This window comes from Perkinsus marinus (genome assembly GCF_000006405.1).
Source record: "Perkinsus marinus ATCC 50983 genomic scaffold scf_1104296968428, whole genome shotgun sequence".
Taxonomy (NCBI): domain Eukaryota; phylum Perkinsozoa; order Perkinsida; family Perkinsidae; genus Perkinsus; species Perkinsus marinus.
Genome location: NW_003203153.1, coordinates 49,396 through 69,396, shown reverse-complemented (window position 1 = coordinate 69,396; position 20,001 = coordinate 49,396). Strand labels below are relative to the sequence as shown.

The 20,001-nt window shown below is 47.2% G+C and overlaps 8 protein-coding genes across 8 annotated transcripts in view; 4 read left to right on the top strand and 4 right to left on the bottom strand.

Annotated features, from left to right (window-relative positions):
• Positions 1-153: 153 nt before the first annotated feature.
• On the top strand, positions 154-3,661 carry Pmar_PMAR009073 (Cell division protein kinase, putative; the record flags this gene model as incomplete). Its single annotated transcript, XM_002768389.1, has 9 exons — positions 154-457; positions 905-1,148; positions 1,392-1,668; positions 2,358-2,415; positions 2,462-2,487; positions 3,069-3,191; positions 3,234-3,360; positions 3,416-3,515; positions 3,559-3,661. 9 exons carry the CDS (start codon positions 154-156, stop codon positions 3,659-3,661), a joined length of 1,362 nt encoding a protein of 453 aa, XP_002768435.1.
• A 741-nt stretch (positions 3,662-4,402) lies between these two features.
• Positions 4,403-6,766, top strand: Pmar_PMAR009072 (hypothetical protein; the record flags this gene model as incomplete). Its single annotated transcript, XM_002768388.1, has 11 exons — positions 4,403-4,450; positions 4,511-4,641; positions 4,705-4,766; positions 4,823-4,933; positions 5,011-5,122; positions 5,182-5,278; positions 5,327-6,019; positions 6,065-6,234; positions 6,278-6,459; positions 6,508-6,593; positions 6,641-6,766. 11 exons carry the CDS (start codon positions 4,403-4,405, stop codon positions 6,764-6,766), a joined length of 1,818 nt encoding a protein of 605 aa, XP_002768434.1.
• Positions 6,767-11,795: 5,029 nt separating this feature from the next.
• Positions 11,796-12,057, bottom strand: Pmar_PMAR009071 (hypothetical protein; the record flags this gene model as incomplete). Its single annotated transcript, XM_002768387.1, has 2 exons — positions 11,796-11,921; positions 11,962-12,057. 2 exons carry the CDS (start codon positions 12,055-12,057, stop codon positions 11,796-11,798), a joined length of 222 nt encoding a protein of 73 aa, XP_002768433.1.
• A 215-nt stretch (positions 12,058-12,272) lies between these two features.
• Positions 12,273-15,296, bottom strand: Pmar_PMAR009070 (hypothetical protein; the record flags this gene model as incomplete). The annotated part of the gene is made up of 13 exons (XM_002768386.1): positions 12,273-12,358; positions 12,408-12,554; positions 12,610-12,714; positions 12,765-12,869; positions 12,923-13,087; positions 13,135-13,461; positions 13,504-13,716; positions 13,766-13,885; positions 13,935-14,061; positions 14,108-14,689; positions 14,739-14,854; positions 14,903-15,052; positions 15,155-15,296. 13 exons carry the CDS (start codon positions 15,294-15,296, stop codon positions 12,273-12,275), a joined length of 2,385 nt encoding a protein of 794 aa, XP_002768432.1.
• A 115-nt stretch (positions 15,297-15,411) lies between these two features.
• Positions 15,412-15,610, bottom strand: Pmar_PMAR009069 (hypothetical protein; the record flags this gene model as incomplete). The annotated part of the gene is made up of 1 exon (XM_002768385.1): positions 15,412-15,610. A coding segment is annotated over one exon (199 nt), but the record flags the coding sequence as incomplete, so codon positions are not given.
• A 1,053-nt stretch (positions 15,611-16,663) lies between these two features.
• Pmar_PMAR009068 (hypothetical protein, conserved) lies at positions 16,664-17,960 on the top strand. Its single transcript, XM_002768384.1, has 7 exons — positions 16,664-16,843; positions 16,888-17,031; positions 17,079-17,148; positions 17,192-17,303; positions 17,385-17,541; positions 17,597-17,691; positions 17,736-17,960. The coding sequence occupies exons 1-7, from the start codon at positions 16,697-16,699 to the stop codon at positions 17,797-17,799; spliced, it is 789 nt and encodes a 262-aa protein (XP_002768430.1). The 5' UTR covers positions 16,664-16,696; the 3' UTR covers positions 17,800-17,960.
• A 654-nt stretch (positions 17,961-18,614) lies between these two features.
• On the top strand, positions 18,615-19,465 carry Pmar_PMAR009067 (adenosine deaminase, putative; the record flags this gene model as incomplete). Its single annotated transcript, XM_002768383.1, has 3 exons — positions 18,615-19,069; positions 19,145-19,415; positions 19,439-19,465. 3 exons carry the CDS (start codon positions 18,615-18,617, stop codon positions 19,463-19,465), a joined length of 753 nt encoding a protein of 250 aa, XP_002768429.1.
• A 437-nt stretch (positions 19,466-19,902) lies between these two features.
• Positions 19,903-20,001, bottom strand: part of Pmar_PMAR009066 (hypothetical protein) — a gene marked incomplete at both ends in the record, with an annotated part of 282 nt that continues 183 nt past the window's right edge. Inside the window, one exon of the mRNA XM_002768382.1 lies at positions 19,903-20,001. Within this exon, the coding sequence (XP_002768428.1) occupies positions 19,903-20,001 (99 nt within the window).

Sequence of the window (20,001 nt, the reverse complement as noted above, 5' to 3'; positions counted from 1 at the left end):
ATTTCTACATCCTGATGTCCTCTTGAGTTTGAGTGCATTAATTCCCTATACGCCTATATTCAGGAAATGATCCCACTCTCCTCCTCAAATGGATGCTATGCTTCCTCTACCGGTAGTACAGTAAGTAGTACTAGCAGCAATAGTCCGTATATGATGACCGGCTCTCGGATGCCTCCTTCTAATATAGAATATGATCCTGAAGGAGCGGTAGGGTTCGAGACATCCCCAGCAGCAGCAGACTCTCCTCCTCCTCTTCCTTCGCCCCCTCCTAGAGACTTCTCAGTGGACTGGATACGAGCAGGCTCTATCTATGCAGTGGTTTTTGTACATACTGCAGTAACAGTACAGTGGTCAGTGAAGGATCTCACTCCAGAGGAACTTGATAAAATACAAGTATTGATACGGCAGTTCATGCAGTTTGGTCTGGGGCAGTTCTTCTGCCTTTCTGGTGCAGCATGTGGGCATAGTAAAGACAATCTATGGACCTTTCTATTGAAGAGGACACAGCGTTTATTACTACCCTTACTGGTCGGCTACCTCCTTATAGTAGTACCTGATGCCTATATCTCTAGGTCATGGCGATATGGGGAGCAGGAGGAAGCTGTTGGGTTCTTATCATTCTATTGGTCTATTGTGTCTACCTTCCGTGATGGTGTTGGTTGGTTATGGTTCCTCCCTGCTCTATGGTTCCTATCTCTTATCAACTATCCCCTTATTGCATGGTTCAATAGTCCTTATCATACATGGCCGACCAACATACGCTACTTGGCTATCACAGGCCTAGTATGTATCGTTGGTCTAGGAGGAGGTATCCTAACCTGTTCGACAGGTCCATCATGGAGTAGATGCCTCTGTGCTATACCTGTATGGTTACCCTATGTCTATTCTATCCTCATACCAATAGGTAGACGTCTATTCATTATCATATGTAGCCTCAGTCTAGTATGGGTTATGTTTGCTACTGGTATGGGAGAGCGTACTGATCTATGGTCTAATATGACATTCAGTGTCCTCTTTTACAACTACTGGTACCTCTATGGCATTATATATACTTTTGGCAATAACATACAAGAACAGGCGCACTATTACCCCTCCTTCGGTCGGTGGATCACAAAGCACCGTCCATTGGGGTATACGCTCATGCCAGAGTCAGTCAGACGTTTTATTGGAACTGTGAAGGCGTTTGTGATTATATTATTGGCGGCAATAGGCACACCTACTCATCGTAAGGATGTAGGCTATTACTGGAGATTCCCAGTCTATAACACGATTGGTCTCGTTACGTGGTATGTCATTGGAGCTTGGTGTTGGTTCTTGTTAGTTGTTTATGCTGCTACATACACTGATGGTGGTCTCAACACTGACTTCCCCTCAGCTATGCTCTGTCGTAGAGCATCTAGATCCCGTGACCAGGATGACAAGCTAGAATATGGCATCTCCCATAGAGCATCGAATCCCGCCTATATGAGGCTGCCTGCCCATCCAATCGGCGGTGGCGATACACTGAAGGAGTCCACATCTAATAGTGCTGCTACTCTCAGCATGTTACCAGTAGATCAGGCTAGTGCCGATCTTACTCATACTGCAATAGATGATGATGATGATGACCTTCCTCTAACTAAGCCGAAGGAGAGCTGGACTGAAAGGCTCGCTGGGCATGCTCAGAAGGTTGGTTTGGTTGTGTATCTTTTCCATTGGTTGTTTGCTGATATACTCACCGGTTTGTTTGTTATCCCCTTTGAAATGCCTTTTTCTACTGCCCTACCTTTCCTGTACATAGGATGTATTCTATGCTCTTGGTGTGCATATGCTGTCATCATACAAGTACCACTCTTACGCTCCCTACTTGCAGTTTAATAACAATACCACCATTCATCATGACTACTTTCATGATCTCCCTTGCCTCCTGAGGCATCATCCACTTTCTATCCTACTTATAGTACAAGACTTCCCCACTCGTTTGGCTTCATTACCCTTTGAGAGATGCCTCGCCGCTTACCATTAGGATAGCATTACTAGTACGATAATGAGTATGGTATCAGGTATTGTCCCAGTATCCCACCCATATCTACTACATGTCTTGTGTTATGCCTTTTATATACTGGATCAGGACTGTCTGGACCTGCTCAATGTCATTACTCGACTGACTAGTAGTAGATTTGTACACATCGCAAGCAGCAACAGCAGCAACCTATTGAGCTGATGTCCCTCGTTGGGGAGGGTATCTACGGCAAGGTTTATAAGGCCCGTTGGCATCATCATGATGATGACTATCATCATAATAATGAAGATAGTAAGGCCGATGGAGATGTAAGATGCTATCATCTTCATATTACCATCATATATCTAGTACTTAGATAAATGATGCGAGGATTTGTGCAGTGAAAACTATCAAACTACGGGACGAGTCAGAAGGTGCTTGTTACCACTACTACTACTCTCCTGAGCATACTGTCCCTAGGCATCCCAGCATCGGTATTAAGGGAAGTAGGCCTATTACAAGCACTACATCATCCTAATATAGTGGAGTACTACTGCTCATACTGTCTCGGCTAGTGATGTTACTCTCATCCGAGTGCTGCAGGTTACGAGGCTTCACTGTAGATTTGGAAGCCTCCACCGTATATCTGGTATTCGAGTACTACCATCAAGACCTTGCACGATTTATAGACCTCTCTACTGGGGGTACTGCGGGCACTATCTACTACTCTACTAGACATAATGATTATCCTTGCTAGGGGAAGGGGGCCTCGAGGATAGCCTAGTTAGGGACATCTCGTATGGAGTTCTGCAAGGAGTGGCCTATTTACACTCTAACAAGGTCCTAACATCATCATCAGTTCTAGGCCAACTGTGATCCTTGCTTGAACCAAGAATATACTCACAATTTCGGATGTTTTCCTGATCATATCATCATCCTTACGTATTAGATTAGTAACCTATTAGGGATAGTCTGGGACTATGCTCATACAATGACGTACATTACGTATTCATACCATCATCACTGCACATTATGCCATAAGGCAGCAATATACTATTGTAACATACTCCTATTAATATCGGTATAGATACTCCATAGAGACCTAAAGCCCCATAACATACTACTCAATGAGGACTGTACGGCCATAAAGATAGCTGATTTCGGTCTGGCTAGGGAAGTGGGTATCCCCACTGGTCCATTAGCCATTGATGTAAAGACCCCCTCTCTGTGGTGTCCACTGCTAGGCCTGTAGGTTGTTACCTTATGGTATAGATCACCAGAGGCTATCCTAGGGGCAACAGCATATGGTGACTCTCTTGATGTGTGGAGTATTGGCTGCATTATAATGGAGATGCTACGTGGGAAGCCCTTCGTTGCAGGTGAGGGTCTCCTCATAACTCTACTGCTGAAGTGAGGATGATTCACTCCCTCTAGGCTCCTCACCCGAGGACCAGATCTGCAAGATATTTGCCATACTCGGTGCACCAGATGGCAGCACTGGTTGGCCTGATGTTGAGAGGTTACCATTATGGAAGTAGAGGCCCATTGTATCGGCCTATCATTATTATCCCATCTAGGTCCTATATGCGGCTTGCATCGAGAGTAGTACCCCTATCTGATATCCTACCTGAAGGGACCTCCCCAATAGCTATCGACTTGGCTACTAGGATGTTGAAGTAAGGCTCAACACTAGTACAATTACTACTACTACTGTCACGCATTTGTCATCATTCCTAATATCACCTTTCATGATCATCTTTCATGGCCTTTGAATAATCATGCAGTTGTCTATTCCATGGTGTTATCCCCTTTGCCCTCAGAGTTTGCCCAGATCACCGCATCACATGCGAGGAAGGGCTGGCCTCACCATACTTCCAATATTACCACCACAAGTGTGATCTATCGAAAAGTTGACCCTCTCCACGTCGTCAATGATATTATTTGAATAAGATTGATGATTGATTTCCCTTTCATGTGATTGAACTCCCTCTCCTCGGTGTAAGGAGGAAGAAGAGGGCCGCCACCTGAACTACTGTCACCATTGTTGCTGTTGGCTCCTCCCCGTTTTAAATCATTCATCCATCGTAGTAGCACTATGCATCATCATCATCATCATTAGCTTCTACTCTGCTCTACTACTCCTTACCGTCATCATTCACTTACTTTACTCTTGCTACTGGATTCTGGACTATACACCCACTACCAGTCCTACGTACCCTCTGCCTCGTACACGTCTTATCATGATAATAATAATGAATCTACTATTTCCGTCGACCACCCAAGTGGTATAACAAGCTCTTCGTATAAGAATAATGATAGTAATCGTTGTTGTTCCCCTCCACATAATCGTCGTCTCTATTATCAACTACGAGCAGTGTGCCGATAGTGTCACCATGACCCCTTATAGTGCATCCTCCTAGCATGGCTACCACGTCCCTCTGCCACGAGGAACGTATGGCAGCAGCGGCGGTAGTGGGGGGCCACTGTGATGAGGTCGTATCTGCATCACTGTACTCCCACTATGGGCAGGCTCCCGACAAGTCCTGCATCGTCCAACATCCGACTGTATCCTCCCCACAGTGGCTCGTAATAAGGCTTACTCCAGAGGTTCTTACCGACGATAGTGGGGAGGCTGCTCGAGGGGGGAAGTTCCAAATCAAGTAGGAACAACTGAGAGAGGAGCCTCATTAGCCGGCTAACGACGACATTCTCCCTATCATTAGTTTATCGTGGCGGGAGAAGACTCCAATACGCAAGGTATTCACCTTCCTACGAAGGTCTATCAGTAAGTATATACGATAGTCTTGTAGTGTGCCCCCTACTATCCCATATCGTTGTTAGCCGTGACGACACCATTGAGCCAACAGTTGTATCTGCGATGGGATGGTCATATTATGGCCACTGAAGCAGACCACCACCACACTGAAATGGCCCTTCAGGACACCCTTGCTGGTAGTACGATAGGAATCAACATCATATGATCATCATCATCATCATCATCATCATCATCATCATCATCACCGTTCCAGGGGAGTTTGCCAAATCCGTAGCGACACCTGTTGGGAAGGCAGCGGCTTCCCCTGGTATTAAGGATAGCGCTGTTATCTGTATGATATCATATGGGTATATGAACAAGTTGAGGTGAGTCTACTCACTGTACCTCTTATCGAAGGATCATTGTCTTCCTCTTGTTATAGTAGTAATGCAGCTGTCCAGACTACTGAGTATACGACTAGGTCTGTGGCGACCGGAGGGGTTATCTCGGCATCTACTCTCAACAAGTCTACCATGACCTCGGTAATGATGTCCTCGACATTACAGTGTCACGATGACGGTCGTTCACAGGGGAGGAAGCGGAGCAATGTAGGGGTCCAAGTAGAGGGGGATAGCCATGAGGTCTCGGCCCAATCACAGTCTGTGGATGAGCATAGCTCCAATAAGAAGGCTGGAGGGAAGAGGAAGAAGAGCGATGTTGATAGTGTGCAAGCTGATGAGGTCCTGCATAAACGTAAGCGACGGTCAAAGAAGGCAAATACCAAAGGGGTGAAGAAGAGGCATAAGCCTGAAGAGAGCGGCTCTGACCCCATAGTGGAGTTGCCTGAAGCTGGTCATGGGGCTACAGAGGAACCTGTCGAGGACCATGAGATAAACGCTTGTAGAGGACCTTCCTCTTGCAAGGGACAGTCGGGGTCATTGACACCGGCTCGTCAAGAGGGAATACCAACATCTGACCAGAGCTGTGGCCAACTATCTTCGGATGATGGTGTCACGACGAGGAAAGACGGGTTAATAGATACCACTCCTGGACCATCTTATGCTACAACAGAGCAGGAGACCGTCGATGTTAATAGTCATGAACAGGCAGTACTACAGGAAAAGAAAGGAGTTACAATGCTCCGAACTAGTATTGCCTTGAGTAGTCTAATAGCACATATCCCCGAGGATGATCCGATAGAGGTTGATTATGGCGATGATACCTCAACCCTTGGCCTCGGTGGTGATGGTGATGATGATGATAGTGCATCGATAATATTCGAGGTGGGTGGGACACTTCGTCATTATGGCAGCCGACGTTGGTCACAGGAGCCACCTGATGGGGACCTCTTCGATGATGTTGTTGATGATGATGCGCTAGAAGAGGAGCACGAGGAGGGTGGACTGAAGCGTCCACCAGTAATCCTACGGCCTAAGCCCAGGCCGCTGTCCCTGTCCAGTATAATCAGTGATTGTATGCCCTTAGAGGACAGTGACAGGTCAGGCCGCCTTAGTAGGGATAATAGGTATGCTCCCTATCAGGGCTAAGATGGAGGGTTCACCGCCTATCTCTGCCAGTGATCTAGAAGGAGTGGTTATCACTCCTTCAGAGCATCCTCCTCTCAGCACGCATGCTACACCCAACGATTGTCCTGATAATGGGACGCCGCCACCTGGGAAAGGCGAGGCAACGAAATCCACACAGGCCAAGCATCACCACAAGCGTAGGATTATGGGTTCGTCGTGGATCGGTCTGGCTTAGACATCCTCAGATCGGCGGAGGAAGCGACGGGATGAGCATGCTGAGGAGTCCCCGGAAGCCACCCACGAGTTCTGCTGTATGGAAGATTCACATGAGGTAAGTGATGAGCCTCCCTCCATCGACTACTCATCTTTCCATATTAGAGGCTGCATCCTCGATCCGATGTCTCGGCAGGGCTGATGAACGATAGCTATTCCAAGACCGGCCGGAAGTATCTCCGTGTTCGAGCATCTGTCCTATGTAAGGAGATGAACACTTCTTGTCAATAGCACACCTCGGGGTGAATGATTTCATCAACACGATGCTACTTCGACCGACTTACCAGTCGAGCTTATCAGAGAGTTATCCGTTACTGCTTATCTTTTGAAGCTGCTGTAGAATTGTGATATTTGACAGTATGATGCATGGACAGTATTCTTCCAATAGTAGTAAGAGTTTCTAGTTTGTGGGGAAAGATGAAAGTTCCTCAACACTATAAACTCATCAAACCCAAAATACATAACGATTGAAAAACGACGGACAATTGCCACTCGATAATGGCTAGCACATATCAGTCTGTGTCTCGACATCCCAATAGTGAGAGACCAACTCGGCAGCTGGTACCAACCTTACCTCGTATGTATCTATTGTTGCTACATGGTGCTGACTGCGCTCTCGAAGATCGCGGCAACCAGCACTCATTGGACCCCAAGAGCGTGTCTTCTAAATCAATGTGACCTAATGCTTCGAAATTCACAGATCCTTTCGACATTCACTCGAATCAAGTGACTAGACTCAAGTATGTTATACATCCCTTCTGTATCTTCTGTATTGTGGCAAGCTTGCAACGCTTGGACTTTTCCTACTGTATAACACAAGAACCAGGAGAAAGAGGTAACAACATTTGCTCATATTTGCTCATTCGGTGACCACATCAAGGATCATGATAAAACTGTCGGCTATTGAGGAAGAAAGTCGAGCGTGAGGCTACTTATGCCTCCTCAATACCTTCCTAGCATAGGTTTGAGCCGCACTATGAGTCCGAGCCAAGTAGCTCCAGAGATGCATGAAATAGGGCATCGCGAATCCGATCATCAATAACTGAAAACAATGCAATCAATATTATTCATTTGCTCATGGAAGAGACCCTTACATCAGCCGGTGGGGCTTCTAAACATATGGTATCGACGAAAACTCCATCAGTGCCGAATTTGGCATCATAGGTGGCCTAGGACATCCCAGGGATGTCCCAGTCTCGATCCCAATTCTGCCACTTAGATTATTCACTTGCACCGGGACCTGTACACCATTGATAGTCTGAGAGCAGCAAGGAGGAACTCAAAACGCCTAACTTTAAGGTTAAGTTAGAGAGAGAGCAGTGTAAAGTATTTCATCGACCACCAGCAGAGGACATACAAGTGTATAGTAAACCTTCTTGACAGCGGACTTTCAACTCCGACGTTCCCTCGTAGTCCCATCAGGGTTCGAATCGATGGCCACCCTCACCCTAGCCTTCCCTTCCACCTGTCCCAAGGGTCTACGGCACATCGTCGTTACGCAGAGCCGCGGCGGTTACTTTGACTCTCAGGTGTGTGATTTCCTCCGCTTTGGCATTCTTAAAACTAGCCTCCCTCTTTGCCTTGAACTTCAACTTGATCTTCATCATCGTCGCCGAGATCGAAGAGATCGTCCAGAGAGAAGTCGCTAATCCCCACTGGACATGAACTATACTGCTTAGGTGGACGGCGCACCTATCACCCCAGTCAGTCCCCCAGTCGACTTCTTTCTTGTAATTCTCATCAAGTTTACCAACAGCACGTCGTCCAAGAACCTGTCATGATATGAGCATCACCTCGGGACGTTGGAGTCATGCTGGCGCTCCTCCGGTCTTATTATCCTCCCGTATGAAGTTCTCGAGTGTGAAGTCCGGATCAGAGTCCCAAAAGCTGCTCAATGACCTATTCATCAAGGCAGGGCTCACGAGGATGAATCATAGAATAATTTTAACCTGGTGTAGAGCCAGAGCTGTTTATCCGCATTGTATACATCATAACCCTTCGAGAGGAAGCCAGCTTTCTTTATCTACAGTTAACGAGGATCGGCAGGAAGCCGGGCTGAAGATCTGGGACGGTTAGATCGAAAATAGAGGATGTACACCCCATAGTTGATGAGAATAAGATGATACCAAGTATCATACGTAACAACACCAACTCAAGGAGGTCGCAATGACAATGATGAAACCAATGTATGATGGTCAATTCGTATGTGATAATCATGCATAACCAAGTGACCAACATCCGTTATAATAACAATAACAAAAGCCAATAATGTACGCCTCAATAACTTCAGTGCTGCCGTAGCAGCCAGCAGCAGCATCGCCGCCACCTCCCACTGTATGGCAATCATCTGCATCATCATCATCATTCTCGCACTTCCACTGCTACTCGTTGCTCCCCCTTCTGGGAAGTGGCGAGGTGTTGAGTTCTCGCATTATTATCATCATCACGATGATACTCAGCATTCGTTCCAGATGTTGGAGGTGGTGGTGGTGGTGGTGCATGATGTTGATGATCATCGTCCAACTGCATGGACGACTGCCCATGATCATTAAAGGAGCCCAATGCTGCCCGTTTAGCTGCTAATAGCTCGTCAAGATGCCGCATATGTTCCCTAATCATCCAATGCATACAATGTCGATGTTGTTGGTACCGATGTTTACTTCACATGCTGCAGCTCTTGATGCCTCTGATGTATCCTCTCCCTTTGTTGCTCTGCTCTCTCCCTCTTCCCCTCCTTCCTCATACGACGATCCGTCTCAGCGGCCTGAGGCTAGAGGCTACTGTGTGGCAATGCATCAAGATCCACCTCATATTGTTGTAGTAGGGATGTCGATGATCCCGAGGATGATGAGGAGAACACTGGTAGCTTTAGAGATGGAACCTGAGATACCGGCCGGATTTGCTGCAGCATATCCTCCTGACAGCAGGCTTTGGTTGGATTCCCATCCAATCACCGATAACCTCACGTGGTGTATCGGACAGGAGGAAACGAGACAGACGGTTGATACGCAATGATCCTTCCCCTTTCCTCAACGTGGAGACGGCAGATGGCGCAAGCTTAAGCATCGATACGATACCTGTATTGTTGGTTCCTTCCCAAGAGGTACAGCATGAGCATCAGGTGGGCTAGGCTGAGTAGTAGTAGTAGGAGGAGGAGGAGCCGTAGTGGGGGCCGCCATCATTACGTCTACAGGCCTGAGAGGGAAGCCAATCCCTATTGCTATGAGACTGGCAGCAGGACCCATCCATAAGGTCCCAGATGGGCACCTCTCCCTTCCCAGCATGACCAATAATGCTATTGGCGATACTTGGCCGACGGCAGTTATGATAGTGTGAATCACTGATGTACCCTTGACATGAGCCTTGAGAGCAGCTTCGGCCGCCATTACGCATGGCGGCCTTTGATCGTGAGAGTCCCTCCTGGTATGAATAAGCCGACTGCAGTAGGGAGGCTGACAGCGGCAGTTACCTCGATGCGGGGAGACTCCTGATCTTCATCCTCTGTGAAGCGGAGACTAGAGCCACTCCTAGTGGCGGTAAAGCCAGAGGTTCGAGGGCCAACCAGAGCGTGATTGAAGGGTGGTTGGTGTGGTCGGCTGCAGCTATCATTAATGACATGGGCCGTCGAGGGGCCATCAGCATTGTGGCATTTATGCTGGGATAAGGGGCGGCAGCAGGAGTAAAGGCATGCTTCGCTAGAAGTAGTGGAGGAGTGATGGCAGGAGGAACAGCAGCTAGCAGCTCGGGGATCGTGGTAGGGCCCTGGTGCAGCAGCATCAGCAGCAGCATCCTTAGGGATATGAGAGGAAAGTGTAGAGGAGGATGGAGAGCAACAACAATAACAACAAGAGCAGGGTACTCCTGGCCCCTCTTGACCACCTCCATCTGTAGTAGTATCATGATTGTATTGTTGTAACTGTGCAGCTGTGGTGTTGATAAGGTCGGATAGGCTGATACAATGATAGGCACTTATACAACAGTAACAGAGACCTTACTCAGCTCGGACGCTATCAATACGCTCTTCGTGGGACTTCCGACTGAGTAAAAACAATGCTGTGAATGTGTAAGGAGCCTACAATGTATCCAGCCTGTCACACAGCCTCTTCTCCAATGCATCTAGCATAGGCTGTAGTGCGTGGGTTAGGACACCATCATCGAGGACGAGGAGGGGAGGGGGTACTGATGAAGGGACCATGCTTATGGATGCAAGCTGGCGGTGATGATACTACCTTTCTGCGAAGATTGGTGAGGATTGTTATGCTGGCCGATCGAACAGTCCAACGACATACTCCTAGCCATGACTAGTGCTGATGGTCGTCGGGCTACTGTTGGAGTTGTAACATACTGTTGATGCTGTTGCTGGTCACGGCTTGTGTCCTGATGGTTAATGGTTACTTACAAGAGAGCCGACATGATAGCAGTGCCGGCCTACAGTAGGTTGGCAATATGTTGGCAATGGAGCATGGCTTCCCTCCTCCATTGATAGGGTCGATGTTTGATGTCCAGTAGAGGAGGACGAAGAGGAGGACAGGGATGGGTTGTTGGTCCTTACCAACACCATACCACCAGATCCACTACTCAGGGCCAAGCCATCTATCACAGCTGCTCTCGACGCCGCTGCGGGTGTAACAGACAGTGATGAGGTTGTGGATACACTTCTCACTACCTAATCGCGTTTGTCGTTGTCATGGATCGCTACATTTTGAGGGCATTACTACGTTATGAGGATTGTGAGTGATAGGATTGTTAGTGTTATTGCAGTATTGAGGAGTTCCAGGACGCTGTGTATTGGATGATGGGAGCCCAGCAGCTCCATCAGTAGATGATACTGATAATAGAGATGTGCTACCTCCCATACCATTGCTACGTAGAGTATAGGTCGTAGTAGTTGTAGTATTTATCATTGGTACACTAGTAGGACTTGCTGTTGCCGGTGGCGACGGTATGGCTGTGGGGGGAGGGTTTGTATATGAGGTCCTCGTGTTACTGTTGTTGTTATGATTGTTAGTAGTGATAACACTAGTGTTACTCTGATTACCAGGTGTGGAGGGATCACCACATGAGGAGGTCCGTGTTACTGGCCTGGCCACACTACTAGGATGATAGGCAGTAGGAGCCATGGCCCCTCGTGTTCGGGGACCAGGAGCTCTACACCCATCAATACGGCTCGCCGTATTGTTCCCACAGTATACAACTTGTTTCATACACGCTACCAACAATAAACCTATATCACCCATGGGTCAATAGAACAGTATAGAACTCAATGCAAGATAGCTTTGGAGAAGACGACCAACGTAGTAGTAGCAATAGTAGTGATAACGAGGATAGCAAGGATGATGATAGCACTCACAAGGGTGTCGCAGGCAGCAGAGCCTTTAATAAAGACCTCCAGCGACGATCATCATCATCAGATTGTATCATGTTACTATCATTGTGCATAGCTTGCATATCAGATTGTACATCACAGCAGTAATGGTGAGAGTCGCAACCCCACCATCATTGCTATTACTACTACGTTGCATGATAGCTACTATCGAGGATGATGTTAACAGAGAATCACTTCTAAGAGGCCCAACATTATTATGACAAGCACAAGCGTGAAACTGGCTATCATAATGATGATGATGACCATTGTTGGTACGAGTATGATACGCAATAATAATGATAACAACAACACAACAGTAAGGAAAGGAAGAGGAGTGACGGTATAGCGGCGACGGCGGCAGCGGCCACCTTATTAACCCCGACGTTTGACTCTGAGGATCCTTCGTCCAGGCTTGGCGGCAGTTGGTTCAGCTCCGAAGGGGTTTGGTGCTGATGATCCTATTATGAATAATTAAGGCTGGACAGTGGCTGGGAGGTGATGACCTACCAGAGGACTGTTGCTGGGATGATGTTGTGGTGGGCATAGAGAAGGTGGCACCAGCTGCACCAAACATAGAGCTACCACTGCTACTGCTACCACCAGGCACAGCTGAACCGAATATACTACTACTACCACTATTACTGGGCGTAGCACCTAAAGAGAGTTGTTGATGACGATTAAGACAACTAGGGCAAAATAATATTATTACCGAAGATAGACATCGATGAGGATGAGGCTGCTGCTGCTGCATTGTTAGTGTTACTACTACCAAACATCGTGCTACTACCCGTGGTACTACTACCAAACGTGGAACCTGGTAAGGCTGGAGGTATATGCAATACGGCAACGACAGATCCTCCTTACTCTGCTGGGGAGTAGCAGCACCGAAGGGTGAGGCAGTAGTACCAAACATACCACCACCACCACTGTTACTACTACTACTCGACTGAGTCGATCCGAACAACGTACCTATTTGTCATATACAGCACGATAACAAGCACTACATAAATATCTGCCATTACCACTGGACTGCGGCTGCTGGAAGATACTGGAAGGGGTAGTAGTAGCAGTAGTCGAACTGCCGAATATCGAAGATGATGATGATGAGGCAGTAGCAGTAGGTCCAGTAGAAGCAAATAGGCCGGTAGTACTCTGGGCAGGGGGAGCACTACCAAACATACTAGTACCTACCAATGATCATCAGGGAAACTAGACACGTGTAATGAAAGCTCACCAGTGGACGATGATGATGCAGCAGCAGCAGTAGTTCCGAAGATACTACCAGGAGTGGTAGTGCTCATCCCGAAGATGCTACTACTACCACTACTGCTAGTCGGTGCAGTGGTAGTAGTGCCGAAGAGGGAACCAGTGGGTGCAGCAGGGGAAGAGCCAACATTGCCGAAGATACTGCCGCTACTCTCAGAGGATACCGTCTTATCAGGGATGGAGAAGATAGACCCAGTAGAGGGTGTAGCCACACTGTTGCCAAATATGGATGATGATGATGATGACGCACTACCAGTAGAAGGTTGAGTGGTAGTAGTAGTAAAGATGCTCCCACCTGCAGCGATCGATAGAGGCAGACATGTATAGTACGACCTACCTGACTGTTTGCTACCAGCATCATCCTTCTTGGTCATACTGGCAGTAGTAGTCCCAAAGATGGAAGCTGTACCAGCAGTGGTGGTAGTAGTAGAGGGATTGCCGAAGATACTACCACTACCACCACTGGATGAGGGGGCTGCAGACACATCGAATATACTGCCCCCCGAGGATGCCTTACCGGCCGTGCCAAATATACTACTACTATCCGAACCTGACAGAATGGGCAATGAGTAGCAGTTGTTGAGAGGAGAGAATACTACCACTCTTATTATCGTTGTTTCCGAATATGGCGCTACCAGTGCCGAACAGACTTCCACTGCTGGTCTTGGATCCAGAGCTTGCTGATGCTGCTGGTATAGCATCGAATATACTACCACCACCTGCACAGGGACCATCACAGTGAAGGTGCAGTGTTACATATATCTATACCAGTAGACTGCTGCTGCTGTTGCTGGGCAGGGGTTGATTTATTCCCCCCTTCTTCTTCCTCATGATCACTATCATCGTCAGCATCAGGAGCGAATCCATCATCATCAAAAAAGTCGGCGTCGCTGACCTGATAGTAGGTATTACCTCTAGCAGTAGGTGTTGTTGACACTCACCTTGGTCGGATCACCCCAGATGAAGCCCCCCTTAGGTGGCTCAGGAGCAGCGGGAGCAGGGGCTGGCGTAGTAGTAGTGGCCGCCTTGGCGGGTACTGCTTCCTGGACAGCAGCCTTACTTGGTGGTGGTGGTACCTCCTCAACCTCGTCATCATCATCAGACCGAGCTCTCTTGGCCTTCTTCTCAGGAGTAGTCTTCTCTTCGACTGCTGCTGGTGTTGATGTTGTTGTTGTTGTTGTTTTAACACCAGCGAAGAGGGACGATGCTAGAGCTGATGGCTCAGTAGAAGAGGTGGGTGCCGTAGTGGTGAATAGTGATGATGTAGATGAGGTGGTGGTAGTCTTCTGTGGAGGAGCAGAAGCAGCATCATTACTACTACTGATAGGTGCCGATGTAGCAGCAGTATCAGTTGGAGTGGCACCAAAGATACTGCTGTTAGTAGTTGAAGTAGTAGTAGTAGTAGGCAGGCTAGCGCCGAATATCGATGATGAACCTGTATTAGAGCTGGGGACCTTGCCGAAGATTGATGCTGGAGGAGGGGCAGCGGCAGCAGCAGCAGTGGATGTTGTCTTGGTAGTATCCTGAGAGGCATGATTAACAGGATGATGAGGGTGATGCCTGTATACTCACCTTAGTAGTAATACTACTCTTGGCAGTAGCCTCCTCCTTGTTCGCAGTAGTTGCTGTATTTAGTGATGTACTAGCCTTCTTCTTGTCATCATCCTCTGGTAGACCAAACAACGGACCTGGTATAGGTATACCACCACCATCCTACCCTATCATATTAGCATTACTATTGCTTGTATTCTTCTTGGTAATACCACTACTGCCAAACACTGGAGAGTGCATACCGAAAGCCTTAGAAGTAGCAGAGGGCAGGGCGGCCGCGGCGGCGGCGGGTGATGCGCCTTGTGTATGGTTCTCAGATGATTTAGCCAATAAGGCTGATAGACTCTTCATGCCAGTATGTGTCTCTATCGATGATCCCCCATTGAGTGGTGGCCTCCGTCGTCGTAGTGGTCTAGGAGGCCTATACAACTGCATACCCCCGGTCTGGTCATGACTTGCTGCTCCTCCTCCTGCTGATGCCGCCATACGGTCTAGATTAGCCATTATGTTACGAGAAGTAGCCAAGGCCCTATCCTGGGATGGAGTCGATGATAACATTGATGTATATCTAATACCCATTATGATACTGCTAATTACCAAGCATAACCTACCTTGGTAGAGTGGTCATAGGGTATTGATACCTACCCCGTCTACTACTATCATAGGGTAGAGCCTGCTGGGCTGCTGGTGTTACCGATGGTAGGCCAGCAAACCTCGAGGTACTGCTAGCTCCTAGGGTCATCCTCTTAGCAGGCATCTGCTGTTGTATGTAGGATCCACTGCTTCTCCGTGACCTGCTCTCCTCCTTGTTCGCCCCTCCACCAAATACCCCCGATCCTTCCTCCTCCTTCTCCACTAGTGTATCACTCCTATTACGGTTGATAGGTGATGACCTATCACGTTTACGTCGCGTTAGGCCTGATGACTACAGATGGGATGAGACTATCATAACCACAATCATTACTGGATCCTCGGGGCTGTGCCCTCCTGCAATGACTACTGAGTCGTGGTATGAGGACCAGGTCATCATCATTCTCAAGTGGAGCAGCAACTGGTGGTGCAGGAGGTAGCTCTGAGATGACCACATACATGACGATACACTAGATCCGTGGGTAGTAGGGGCTCACCATGGTGGGTAGTAGTAGTAGTGGCAAAGTGTTTGAAATCAAAGGTTGGGGATGGAGATTCCTTGAAGTGTGATGGAGCTATCCAGGATAGAATAGAGGATATAATGATGATGGGTATGTAGTACGTGAAAGAGGAGGTACTCCTTCCCCCTCGTCCACTTGGATAGTGTTATCATCCTCACTACCCTCCTCATCATCCTCATGGGAAGATGTGTCCTCCTGACTACTCCTACTACGGAATACTGATTTAATAGCAGTAAAGGGTCGCGTAGCAATACCCACTATCCTGCCAAACCTAATCATTACCATCATTGATGATACTACTACATGTTAATGCCCTTCTTACCATGTCGACTCCCTAGCATCATCATGGACACCATTGTGATCCTCTACATGGTTACTAACAGGTTGAGGCCTGTTGTAAGGTGCTGTAAGGTGATGACGTTGTGTGGTGGTAGTAGATCCCAATGTACGTCTAGAGCGTGTTGGGCCACTCTGATAGGCACAATTTCCTATATATTATCCCCTATCACCCTATTACGACTATTACCTGTTGTAGTTGTTGTTGGTTCCTGAGAGTTCTCCCATTTCTTGTGGTGATATGACCACTAAGACGAGGTAAGCCCAGTTCCCGAGGCCCTGGATACTCCTCCTCTTCGAACATTATAATGCACTAACGACAACTATAACAATTATTGCTATGAAGCACGACACATGATAGTAAGAATACACTAATTAAATCGATCAGCTGGGCGCGCCCTACTGCCGTTTGGGGTCCGGTCTAATCGAACTGTAGTGGTGGGTGATGATGGTAAGTGTCTGCAGGACGTTGTAAATTATTGTTACGTAATTATGTCCACTTCTGCATCTAAATTGAACGAGCAATGGGATAGTGATTCTGACGATGATTGGGAGGCTGCCGATATTGGACTAGACACCATTGAACAGAATAAGGAGGCTGCAGCTGAGAAGGCCTTATCGGCCCCTGCTGCACCACAGGTAATAATACAAGAGTAATGCTGTAGGCTGATGATGCAGATTAGGTTGCTACTAAGAAGGCATCCACCAAACAACAGGTAGAGAAGAGTAATGGCCAACCGAAGGTGACCACTATAACCAAGGAGATTGACGCTGATGATATGCCTCTCGATGATCCTGTAGCTGAGAAGGCTCGTCAACAACGGATGGTAGTAGTAGGATGACGATGATTGTACAGTCACGATTTGTAGTGTAGATAGAGAAGGCCGATATGGAGAACATATGTGACATGTTTGGTGTGACAACCCCTAATGATGCTAGTGAAGGTAATGTTAATGTTCGTGATGGTAGCCATTAGTAGTATTGTAGGTAATGGATCTGAACACGTGAAGATACGTGAGACTACTACCGTTGTGGAGAAGGATTCATTTGAGGAATTAAAGTTGAAGACGTTGAAGGATGTCGAACAGCTTAGTGAAAGGTAGTAATGATGATGATGATGATGTGCTGATGGTGATGTGCTGATGGTGATGATGGTGATGGAGGTAATCATTGTGAGCAGGTGTGTTGGTAAACTGAATGATTGCCGTACCAAGGCAGCTGTATTCAACTTCATGCGAGATACCCTTAGAGGGGTTGAAGAGAAGTTGGACCAGGATGAGTGTACTAAGCTTATAAAGGAGTTACAAGCATTGGTTACATCAAAGAAGCAAGAGAAGGTAGTCACTCAGGCTACGGTGACGACATCCTATAGTAGTGTATTATGGTGTATAGGCTGAGAAGGATAGGAACCGTAAGAAACAGGCTACTGACGTATCACAGATGAAGAAGGGTGCCAAGGTTGATTATCAGGCCGAGATCGACATGATGTAATAATAATGATAATACCCATTGAATACAGTACACAAGTTAGGTATGGGGATGGTGGCTATGGTGAGTATGATGATGAGTATGACGACTACGCTGACTTCATGTAAATGCCTTGATATACACCTGTTGTATCTCTTTACATTCCTCTACTCGTTATTATTACTGACCATTCCCTCACGGGCCTTGTAGCAGTATCATCATCATCATCCTAATAATAGTCCTACTTGATGTTCCCGCCACCTACTGCTACTCCATAATAACCATAGTACCCTTTTCATCCACATAATCAGATATTAGTGTTATAGTCGTCATTAATGCTGATCCATCTATACTTGAACCAACTTCTCCCCCACCAAATACGGATACGATAGGCGATCGGAAGTCCTGATTACAGGTGAGGTCCTCTTACCCCGTTATCATCATCATTCTTCTTGCTGTAGTATGAACAGTGGTTGGTCAGGTAGTAGTAGTGCTACTATTGTCCTACATATGTGTGGATAACTATCAGGTGTGTGGCCTGCTAGATGTGTAAGCTTGAATTGTCATTTACTGCCATCATGACACAGTGTTTAGCCCTTGTTCCCATCCTCTCATTGTGGCTTGTATTATCCCTCTTATTATTGCCTTCTCTATTGATGCCATCCTCTTCTACACTATGGCTCCACCACCATCCATTAGCAACATGTATCACTCAGCATTGGACACCATACCTAGAGTAGCTGCTATGGCAAGGCATCATTGGAAGGCCTCTATAGGGGTTTTTACTATCATCCTCATTGGATCAGCATCTATCACTGGGCGATGGCTGCGGGCACGGGGTAGTCGGAAGCGGCTTGTATCCATGATAAGAACTCTACCTAAAGTAGACCTACACTGTCATCTACATGGTTGCATTAGAAGGTCTACATTATTGGAGATGATTATGACTAAGGGCGCTGATACATCAATAGCTGTTACTGCTCCCTCAAAGAGCATAACATTGAAGGGAGCATTCAAGTTATTCAATATCATCTATGAGGTGATCACTGACTCATTGGCACTAAGACGTGTTATACGTGAGGCGTTGGTTGACGCATATGACGATAATGTGGTGTATCTAGAGTTGCGGACTGCACCTCGGCCTTTGACTGACCAACCTACTAGGAGGGACTATGTTGATATATTGGTAGAGGAGGTAGATAGATGGCGGGATCAAGAGAGTCAGCATCACAGGAGAATGGATATACGATTGATATTGGGCATTGATAGGGCTGGCACTATCAAAGCGGCTGAAGAGATAGTGAAGTTGGCTATCGCATGGAGGGCTAGACGACCGGACCTGTTCGTGGGGATGGACGTTGCTGGCAACCCAATCAAGGGCGATACGAGGGACTTCATGTAAGTGGGAACATCGCCGTCGTTGGGAAATGGATGTGATCTTCGTTGTGAGTACTTGGCATATTGCATTATTAGACCCCTCCTGGAGCGTGCACGATGTCATGGACTGAAGATCACTGCGCACGTGGCTGAAGTGCCTAATCGCGATGACGAGACTGATGCTGTATTAAGCTTCCAACCTGATAGGTTGGGCCATGCTCTATGGGTCAGTGAGAAGCAGAAGGACACTATTGTTGATAAGAATATCGGAATCGAGATATGTCCAACATCAAATAAATGCACTCTACAATTGAAGAGCCTATCACAGCATCCCTATATGCAGACCTGGTTGAGTATAGCCCATAAGGTATGTATATGTACTGATGATAGTGGTGTATTCTCATCATCCTTGAGTGATGAAATCATTGAAACTTGTCAGACATGGGGCCTAACCCAACTAGATGCTGTCTTACTACAGCTTAGAGCTGTTGACATGGCATTTTGTGATGAGGAAACGAAAAAGGAGTTGCGTGATACAATTCATACATATGCACTCCTATGTAAGGGAAGTTGATCACCTTATTATCATTATTACTTTCGCCATTTATGTTGCGTTGTAATCCGTGCATTCGTATCGGTGTTGTCGCGTAACTCCGTGTATGCCATCCACCGGAAGGAGATAGGAACGACTGAAAAGACGTTGTGAATGCTGTTGAGTAAATCAGGAACTTCATAAAAGCCCGTAAACATCAGTTTCATCGTACATCACTACTCTAGCTACTTCCATACTCCGGCGATAATGTGTAACGGATCGGGCTATGGTAACTTTCGATTAGTACCGCTGTCCGCACCACTCACACGACTGCATCATCTAGGGAGCTAGCAATGATACATTTGGGTAGTATACTCAATCGGTCAACTACATCTCGTTGTTGACTGATGATTAACCACGG

Coding starts and splice junctions, on each gene's coding strand:
- Pmar_PMAR009068 (XM_002768384.1), top strand. CDS start 16,697: ATGTCCACTTCTGCATCTAAATTGAACGAGCAATGGGATAGTGATTCT. Junction 17,304..17,384: donor GTCGAACAGCTTAGTGAAAG/GTAGTAATGATG, acceptor CATTGTGAGCAG/GTGTGTTGGTAAACTGAATG. Junction 17,692..17,735: donor CAGGCCGAGATCGACATGAT/GTAATAATAATG, acceptor TACACAAGTTAG/GTATGGGGATGGTGGCTATG.